The following is a 10868-nucleotide window of genomic DNA, read 5'->3' as shown; positions in this document are numbered from 1 at the left end:
AGTGTAAGAGTGGTCGAGTCTTACAATGTTATGATTTGATTATGCAATGAGTTTTCACATATTATCTATTATAATTTGGTCTACTTCATGGGGAAATAGATATGCTCTCCAATAATCATGACTTGAATTTTTTTTTTCTTTCCAATTTCTTCTATCTTTGTCTTATTATAAATAGAGATTATTGCTCTATAAAATTGATACGACGTAAAAAAATTATCTTAAACTAGTGCGAATCTCAATGCAAAATTGATACGTCATCAAAAAATCACCTTGATCGGGCGCTAATCTCGACGCAATAGCACGTCAGAAACTTCAAAAATTAATTCGGAGACCATCTCAACTTGGATTTCAACAAACTTATAGCCGAACGGAGAGTCTCGGAAATACGAATCCAACGACACCAAATTCGACTCAATCCGACCCCAAATGAGTCGAAATCAAGGACCCGAAGCGCTGTTGGAAGGTTCAAACCACAATTTGAGTTATCAAACGGTCTTCTATTTTAACGAGCTTATACTCGAATCGAACGACTCGACAAGACAAATCCAACGAGCCCAAGATCACTGAATTCCAAAATCACTAAGGCCTCCAAATGCATGACGAACGGTCCATGGTCATGGGGTTCAATATCGGCCGTCCATCTAACCACTCCCCATTTACCCTTGATCTCTCACCTATTTACGGGCCATGCCACTCCATAAAATCTATAAATAGACCCCTCATTTCTCTTGAAAGGGGGTCGAAGCAAGAAAGAGAAGAAGAGAAGAGAAGGAAGAAGCTCCTCCTCGACAGTCGCCGGACCACCGCAGGAGCACCGCCGAACCACCGCAGGAACCTCGCAAGACCACCACTGAAACCTCACCGGATCACCGCCGGAGTTTCATTGCACCACCGCCTTAAGGCCCGACGTTCAGACCCGACGTCCTGCTAAAGGCTCGACGTTCAGACCCGACGTCCTGTTAAAGACCCGACGTCCTGCTAAAGGCCCGACGCTTAGACCCGACGTCCTGTTGAAGACCCGACGTCCTGCTTAAGGCCCGACGTTCAGACCCGACGTCTTGTTGAAGATCTGACGTCCTGCTTAAGGCCTAACGTTCAGACCTGACGTCTTGCTAAAGACCCGACGTCCTGCAAAAGGCCCGACGTTCAGACCCGACGTCCTGTTGAAGACCCGACGTCCTGCTTAAGGCCCCATGTTCAGACCCGACGTCCTGTTGAAGACCCGATGTCCTGCTTAAGGCCCGACGTTCAGACCCGACGTTCTGCTGAAGGCCCGACGTTCTGCTCAAGGCCAGATTATCAACACCCGAACTTCCAAGTGACACCGGATCTAACACCTGACTTCTATCGAACAGTTACTAGTTATAATCTGATCGCCCTTGGAGGTGATTCAATCCTTTGTAACAAACTCAAATTTTAGTGGAACAATTTTCAACTGGGCTAGGCCCCGTGGTTTTTTCCCTTTTTTAAGGGTTTTCCACGTAAAAAATATTGTGTTCTCTGTGTGTGAGCTAGTTATTCGTACAACGTTAAGACACAAAACTAAATCTCTATTGCCGCGTATTTTCTAGCCCGCAACAAAAATATTGATTAAATGATTCATCCAATACAATGATGCTTGATTCATAGGTGTTTGGATAGTGTTATATTTGTTCACTTATCAAGTAATATGAAGTATTTATGGCTTAAAAAATATATAATAACATAAAATTGAGCTTATTCCCAAAAAAAATTATTAGTGCTGGCACAAATTTAAAACTTTTAATATATTCCTAATTTTTTTTCACATGATTGTTTTTATCATTTTATTTAATAATTAATAATAAAATAATATTTAAACTATCAAGAATGTAAGTTATTATTTATAAATTTATGACATATATTCAACATTTTACACTAAATTTTATCATATATTTTTGTAGTATTTAATAATAAATTAATCTTAAAACAATGGGCATTGAAGTTTTTAATGACTTAGAGTCTAATAACAAGTCCACAAATATTAAGAAGTTATTTCTCATTGGAGATAATCATTTCTAAAAGAAAATTTTCAGGTATATTTCTTCTTAAAAATAATGAAAAAAATTTGAAAAAAAAATGAAACTAAATTTAGAAAACAATAAAATTGTCAAAACTATCAAACTCAAAATTTTCATGAGACCCAAATGGGAAATGAGTACTAAAGTCATTATTTATATATATTCTAGCATCTCATAATGACGTGGTTATTTTGCTAACAAGATTCAAAAATTTAACTGATACATACGATCTTCTAAAGCTTGGAGGGCCGCACGTGCCCTCAGCGCCCCCATGCTAGCCCTGCCACTGAGCCTATTCATGTATTCAATGAACTTATTTTTTTCCTTATTAACTAGCCATGTTAAGATCATATTCAACTGTTAAAATTATTCCACACTTCCATTGCACACTCTTATCTCCTTATCTTTAGTTTTATCAACAAATAATGTCATTCAAGATTTGAAGGAAGATAATTACTCCTCATCAATAGCATATTAATCAATCAAACCTAGTTTAGCAACATAAACCAAGATTTTACATATCATTTCTTTTAGTGCACCCATAAATACTTTATCCATGTTTGGATTCTTGAAGGCTCATCACAATCCAAGCAATTATGTAGTAACTTAGTAGTATTGATGTTCTTTTCGAATATCTCTTTAGATTGGAATTTAAAAACTCCAATTCAATGATTAAAACTATTCAACAACTCCAAAATATTATATTTTTTTCCTCCAATATTGAACATAAAAGAGTATCTGCCATACTCCATGACCTATATTAGAAGGATTACATCTGTGTTTCATTTTAATCATTTAACTAGAGTTTGCCAAATAACAACGGAAAGAAATATGATTACATTTTTGTCTTATCCAGAGCTTTATATTATAAGATCATTACCCTTTTTTGAAAATATGTAAAATCATATAATTAACATATAGCCCAACAAGTAACTAAAATCTTACATTTGAAATCAAAGCAAGATAAAAGAGAACAATATGCTATAAATCATATTAAGAAATATATGTATCAATGTATATACTGATTATCTATATCAATTTATCCTTATATAGTTTATCATATCTCATTCAATTACATTATCAGTCACAATATATCAGTAACAATCAACAGTACTAATGTTAGTGATAGTATTAGTATCATAATCAATAATTTTAAATAATATTAATGATAATAAATAATATTAGTGTCAGTCACAATATCAATAAAATATTTGCAGTAGTATCATTATCAGTATTCTGATATTCAATGAGTGTATCTTAATGATATATTGCTTTTGCACTTATGACTTACAATCAGTCGCCTCTTATAACTCTCAATTAATGTACTCCTTATAACTCTCCATGAATCAATCGCCCCGACTTCTTATAACTTTTAATCAATCTCCAGCTTCTTATGACTTTTAATCAGTGAATCATGTAGATCAGTAGAGTATCAAATAGAGTTATAATATCATTCAGTACTTTATTTAAAATGCATTAAAATCATATCAAATTATTCAAAATGATCAAATCTATAACATATTCAAATTTGTATGGTGAAATCTTATGAAATCAAGGGATAATGCAATTTTTGCATATTTAGTAGAGAAAATTTATAGAATTCAAAATCATTGAAAACAAAAGTAAGAGATTACCCACTTACAACGAATAGAGTAAAATATGTAACATGAATGACTGATGAATATGATCCAAAGATCATTCTCTCCTCTCTCTTCTCCCCCTCTTTTAATTTCTTCATGGCCAAGCAACTAAGTGAGGGAGTTGGTTGAGTGAGGTAGGAATATATATATAGTTCATGGCTTGGCGCCGCAGTGCTCACCAGATCAGAGCTTAAGCGCTCTACTTCAGAATTTTCATATTTTTTCAATAAAACTTTTTTGACATATTTGAGTTTTTACAATATCCCTCTAATCATCATCAACAACCATTATTTGTTACAATTGATGAATTAATGCCATATATACTTATAATTTAGTTGATGTAACGAAATGACTACAATGGTATCTTCTGACATTGATATGAAGATAATTAGTCTTACATTGTCTAACAACTTTCTTCATTACACCTTTGCTCTATATGAGGCCCTAGTAATGTAATGCCCTTATACAAGTATAATTAGGTTGGATATATGCATACATTATAAAATAACTCAAATAAATCATTTCCATAAAATAAAATGAGGGTAAAACAAAACATTATGAACATTGATAAAAAAACTATTGGACCCTTGCTCGAATCTTAATCAAGTCTTATTCCAGTCATAATCAAACCTTCTTAAATTATATTCGAACTTTATTAAAATCTTATTACAATCATGTTTTGAATCTTGCTTGATCTTTTACTTGTATATTATTCTAATAATATTCAAATATTATTTGAATCATATGAAAGTTGACCTACAAGAGATGTTCGCAGAGAAACCGAAAACAGAGAAGAGGTGAAGTAAAGAAGAAGAAGAAGTATTTCAGTAAAAGCTTGCTTCATTTCTTTGCTACAGTACACCCTTATATTATAACAGAGTGTCATCATTTGTGTGCTGCGCCACTTCCTCAAGCCAGGTGGAATATCCTCTGCAGCAAGTAGTGGAAGCATTTCAACTTCATGGTATGATGTCTTGCCGGACTAGGTTAACAGCTCCCCTCAAGCTGATGGTGTAGGAGTTACCTGAACTTGAATCTAAGGTCGGCAAAATGAAGGCGAGGAAGAGCTTTGGTAAAAATATCAGCAAGTTGATCCTGGGAATTTATATGGAGTAAGGCAAGAGTGGCTGATTTGATACAATCTCGAATGAAATGATAGTCCACTTCTATATGCTTCGTACGAGCATGGAAAACAGGATTGTGAGCAAGTGCAATTGCCGAGACATTGTCACAATAAAGAGATGTAGGAGTAGAGACATTGAACCGAAAATCAGCCAGAAGCCTACGAATCCAAATAATGTCAGTGGCAGCCAAGGATAGAGCACGGTATTCATCTTTCGTTGAAGACTTTGCAACCGTAGGTTGCTTCTTGACACACCATGATAGAAGAGTATCTCCAATGAACAAGCAATAACCTGTAGTAGATTTCCTGTCTGATGGGTCACCGGCCCAATCAGAATCAACATAGGCATGTAAAGTAGAGGAGTGACCGGTAATTGGTAACCCAAGATCAACTGTACCCTTAATGTATCGAAGAAGGTGTTTGAGAGCATGAAAATGTTGGTATATAGGAGAATGCATAAATTGACATAACTTGTTTGCTGCATAAGCAATGTCCGGTCTAGTGATAGTCAAATACTGTAAGGAGCCAACAAGGTGCCGGTAGAATTCAAGATTTTCAAATGCAGTCAGAGCCTTGTCGTCCAAACTTAGTTTGTAGGGAAAGGGAGTAAGAACCGGGTTGCAGTTTTCCATACCTGCCTGATGCAAAATCTCCAAGGCATATTTGGTTTGGTGTAGATGATATCCTATAGAGGTAGAGGCCGCCTGGATCCTGAGAAAATACGTGAGAGGACCCAAATTGCGAATTTGAAATTGTTGTTGGAGGCTAAGTAGAAGATCTGCAATGAGTTGAGGATTGGTGCCGGTGACTAAAATGTCATCAACATATATTAGGAAATATATGAGATGAGAATTGTGATCATAAACCAAGAGAGAGAGATCAGCATCACTGTGCCGAAATCCAAAAGACTGCAGATGGGTAGTTAATTTAGCAAACCATTGCCGCGGAGACTACTTTAGGCCATAGATTGCTTTATGTAAGTGACAAACAAAATCAGGATATTGAGGATCTCTAAAACCCGGCGGTTGATGCATGTAGACTTCTTCATTTAAATCACCATGAAGGAAAGCATTTGAAACATCTAATTGAAGAATGGACCATTGCCGGATAACCGTAATCGTAATAAAGAGACGAATTGTTGGTAACTTTGCAACAGGACTAAAGGTTTCTGTATAATCAATACCATACTATTGGCGATAGCCTTGAGCAACAAGATGAGCCTTGTAGCGGGCTATAGTGCCATCCAAAGCCCTCTTGGTTTTGTAAATCCACTTACAGCCAAGAATTGTTTGAGAAGGCGGTGGCTTAACCAATTCCCAAGTTCCCTGTTGCTGCAATGCTTGAAATTCAGCGGACATAGCATCTCTCCAGCATTTTTGTTTACTGGCCATAGTGAAACAGGTGGGATCGGGTTCTTCAACCAGAGAATGTTGGAGATTAAAGACAGGTTTGGGTTTCAGCTTACCAGTTTGCAGTCTAGTCACTATTGGATGCCGGGTCGGAACAGGTAAGGGAATGGGTGAAGTAGAAATTGGACTGTTTTGAGGAGACGTAGAGGAAGGCTGCTCGTGTAAATGAGGTGCAGGCGTGTCTGGTATAGTATATGGAGTAGTAGGCTGAGAGATAGTTGTATGAGGAACGAGTGTTAAAGGCGAAATGATGGTAGTGGGTGGAGATGAAGGCAGTGCTGAAGTGGAAGAGGAATTTGTGTGGAAGGGAAATATATTTTCAAGAAATTAGACATGACGAGAGATTAGAATTTTAGAAGTTTGCAAATTATAACATCTAAAACCTTTATCATTAGAACTATATCCAATGAAAACACAAGCTGAAGATTTGGGAGCAAATTTATGAGGAGCAGCTGGTTGCAACCAAGGATAACATAAGCAACCAAAAATTTTGAGATGGGAATAAGAGGGAGGACTTTTATACAGGCATTGAAAAGGAGAGATGTATTTTGTAATCGGAGAGGGAAGACGGTTAATTAAATAGACAGCCGTTAGGACCGATTCAACCCAGAAAGAAGTGGGTAATTTAGCCTGTAATAACAGTGTACGAGCAGTCTCAATGATGTGGCGATGTTTTCGCTCTGCCAGACCATTTTGTTGTGGAGTATGAGGACAACTAAATTGATGTAAAATGCCATTCGTGGAGAGAAAAAGTTGAAATTGAATGCTAGTATATTCGCCTCCCCCATCTGAGCGAAATATTTTAATGTGAGTAGAAAATTGTTTTTCCACCATGGCTTTAAATAATAAAAATTTAGAGAAAACTTCAGCTTTTGTTACCATCGGATACAGCCAAGAAAAATGAGAAAATTCATCCACAAATAACACATAATATCGATATCCATTAAGAGAGAAAATTGGGGAAGGCCCCCATACATCAGAAACAACTACTTGAAACGGAGATGTACATTGAGAATTTGAACTAAGGAAAGGTAACCTATGACTCTTTGCAGTTTGACACGAATGACAGACATTGCTAGTAATAGATATTTTTAAGGAAGGAAAACTAGATGCTATGCGAGATAACACGGCAGGATGAGGATGTCCCAGTCTTGAATGCCACGCAGATGAGCTGACGGTGGCGATGTAAGCTTGAGGAGACGAACTAGAGTGAGTTGGAATGGAATAAAGTCCGTCACGGCATGAACCCGAGAGGATCGAGCGTTTGGTTTTCCCGTCCTTTATACGATAACCATGAGGTGTGAAAGAAACAATGAAGTCATTATCAGAGGTTAAACGATGGACAGAAAGTAAATTGTGGGAGACTTGAGGAACGTGTAAGAGTGGTGATAGGGATAATTTACGGTTGGGCGTGGGAAGTATTCCTTGACCCGTATGAGCTATCGGAATTGACTGACCATTGCCGACCTGTATTTGCTGAGTACCCTGATATGGATGAGCCGTGAGAAGTTGATTTGGATCATTAGTGATGTGTGAAGTTGCTCCGGTATCCAATACCCAATCGGATGACTGTCCAGGAAATGCAGATATAGAGGTCTCAGTTGAGTCCGCAACAAATGCAGTAGGATTTTGTTTAACATAACTGAGATTAGTGCGATGCCAACATTTTTCTGCAGAATGCCCAGGTTTTCCACAAATTTGACATTCAATGCGTGGAACAGTTGTTCGACCACCACGAGAAGTGCCGAAACGGCCACGACCTCTCTGCGACCGAAATGGTGGTTTGGAAGAGCCACGCGAAGGAGTTGCAGCTAGTGCAACTGGACTTTCGGAAATCTAAACGGAACGCAGAGATTGAGCAATTTCATTTTCAAGGTTAGTTTCTTCACTGCACAATAGCGAGTAGAAGTCATCTAGATTCAATGGCTGAAGATTTGTACGAATAGCAGTCTTGAAACCTTGATATGATGCGGGTAAACCATTAAGAGTGTTCATAATGATATCTTCAGAATGTAGAGTGTATCCGGCAACGGTGAGGGCATCAACTTTTTGCTTGATTTCAGTCAAATATTGCTGCATTGTCTTGTTAGCCATTGAAATAAAATTTAGATCATTCTTAATCTGAAGAATACGAGATCTATTTGACAATTGCAGCCGTTTTCCGATCATTTGCCAGATCTCAGAGCAAGATTCCAGGTTTAAAACATAGGGCAATAGAGGTGCCGAGATTGTAGAAAACAATGCAGCGGCTAAATTTTGATCAATAAGCATCCATGTAGAGTAGAGAGTATTTGTTGTCAATGTACCCGTGGTTGAAGAAAGTTGTCTGGGAGGGCAGGGAGTGGAGCCATCCAAATATCCTTCAAAGCAATTTGCTCGAAACACCTTTAAGATTTGAGACTTCCAGGTTAAATGATTTTCTGGTGTGAGCTGTATGGTGATGACGTTCTTGATCGTGGACATCAAAAACTTCAGCTGAGGCGGAATGTTGATAGTGCCGAGAACCTGTGAGGTTTCGGTCGTGCTTGCTGCCGAAGAAGAAGAACTCCCTGATTCCATATTGTGAGAGCCGGATCTGCAGCGACCCAATTAGCCGTGAGGCTTACAGCTGCTCTGATACCATGAAAGTTGACCTGCAAGAGATGTTAGCAGAGAAACCGAAAACAGAAAAGAGGTGAAGTAAAGAAGAAGAAGAAGTATTTCGGTAAAAGCTTGCTTCATTTCTTTGCTACAGTACACCCTTATATTATAACAGAGTGTCATCATTTGTGTGCTGCGCCACTTCCTCAAGCTAGGTGGAATATCCTCTGCAGCAAGTAGTGGAAGCATTTCCACTTCACGGTATGATGTCTTGCCGGACTAGGTTAACATCATATGCAAGCCTTATACCAATCATATTTGAATTTTATTAAGTAGTATTCAAATATTTTTCAAATCGTCTTAGAACATCCATCTTTGTTCGAATAAAAGCAGAACAGGCTCGTAGAAAATATTGTAATGTTTAGTGTCATTTTAGTTTCATGATTTAAAGTAAAAATGATATTTTCAAATCTAAATAATCAAAAGTGTATCAATTTAGTAAACGATGATTGAGAAAATATATAGAGGCTTCGACCATGAAATTTTGGCGTTGAGCAATTTCATAAGCTCCAAGATTGTTGGAGATAGAAATTGTGACGGTAAGCAAGCTTTTTGTTCAGAAATATAGATGACTTTTGTATGAGAAAAATAATAAGAATATTCTGATGTATTATGATCGAATATAAATTCTGATTTACAATTTAAAAAGTATTTTCCTTTATGAATTTTACTTCTTATCTACATCGTCTCCACCTGGCTACCATCCAGCCCAGAATCGCCCCATCATCCAGAAAATTCTCTCATCAGCATCGTTTTGTTCGTTTCTTCCTCTAGCTCCATTGGGAAAATGACCAGTGTTGCAGTTTACTTCCCATTATGCAGCTTTTAAGCATGATAGACGATCATCAAAGCTAAAGAACACTCAAAGAATAGACCTTTGAGTATCTACAGCCTCCGCAGCCCCACCTCACAATGTATTCCCTTCGCCCAATCCTTTCCACCACAAAAGGACCAATCTTTCCTCTCCATATCTCACGCTCTGTCAGTCCGCATCTAATTCGCCGGCCGCCGCTAGCTTTCCGACAGGCTATCGTCAACACCCAATCGAGGCCCAAATCCACCTCGGTGAGGTCGGCTCTCTCCTCCCCTCCGGTCACTTCCACGCTTCGAGCCGATACAGGCGGATCAACTTCCGATGAGTCGATTGTATGGGAGGAGCGCATAGAGAAGGTTTTCAGCTTTTTATTGCATTATGGCATTCTTCTTGCACAAATATCACAGTATGATAAAGTTCTTTGTTTGCAGGGAATATACAGATGCAGATTCCTGGCTTTCTTAGGAGTGCTGGGTTCTCTGATGGGATCTGTGCTTTGTTACCTAAAGGTATGGTTCCGGCTTTGTTAAATGTATGGTAGGACCCGTTGGGCTTTTGCAACCCAACTGTTTGTTATCGGATCCCACTGAAGGTTGGTGGAGTTGCAACTTATTACAACGGTTTTATTGTAAATATGCAGCTGCAAATAATTTTGTTACAATGATGAGAATTAGAATTGGCTTCAATCATTCAATCATTTTGATTTGTTTTGGGAATTGTTAGAATGATTCCAGCACTGTGAAGCGTATGATCTGGGTCTGAGCTACAAATAGTTTTGTTCACACTTCACAAGCACATCAGGTAGTCATTGCAGTTCAGCAGGTATAAACTCTTTTAAGTTTCTAGTTTGAATGAGTTCTTCAACAAAATTGCAACCATGTTGGCAATCCTTTGTGTCGTGATTGTGATCTTTATAGAAGGCATATCACTTATTGAAATTGCAAGTGTCCGATATTGAGCGCATTGGCAGTGGTCTTTTGAAATACTCCTTAGCATGGATAAAAAGGATGACTTCAATTGATGAGATTCATAGGAAAGTGAACGAAGAATATCTCGATGATATTTTGTCTTTCCCCCCATAAAGTAGCCATAAGGCATTGTTCCTTTTTTAAACTTATCAGGATGATTTACCTAAAGAAAGTATGACTTTTCGACTGACAACAATTTTCCTTATATTACCACGAGGGTGTTCAAGATGATCGT

At 37.8% G+C, this 10868-nt stretch overlaps 1 protein-coding gene across 1 annotated transcript; it reads left to right on the top strand.

The window, feature by feature from the left end:
- The first annotated feature begins 9578 nt into the window (after positions 1–9578).
- Positions 9579–10257, top strand: LOC110099209. The gene is made up of 2 exons (XM_020826293.2): positions 9579–10021; positions 10097–10257. The coding sequence occupies exons 1-2, from the start codon at positions 9764–9766 to the stop codon at positions 10193–10195; spliced, it is 357 nt and encodes a 118-aa protein (XP_020681952.1). The 5' UTR covers positions 9579–9763; the 3' UTR covers positions 10196–10257.
- Positions 10258–10868: the final 611 nt, after the last annotated feature.

This window comes from Dendrobium catenatum, unplaced genomic scaffold, assembly GCF_001605985.2.
Source record: "Dendrobium catenatum unplaced genomic scaffold, ASM160598v2 fragScaff_scaffold_789, whole genome shotgun sequence".
In the NCBI taxonomy this organism is placed as follows: Eukaryota; Viridiplantae; Streptophyta; class Magnoliopsida; order Asparagales; family Orchidaceae; genus Dendrobium; species Dendrobium catenatum.
This window is presented reverse-complemented; position numbering and strand designations above follow the sequence as displayed.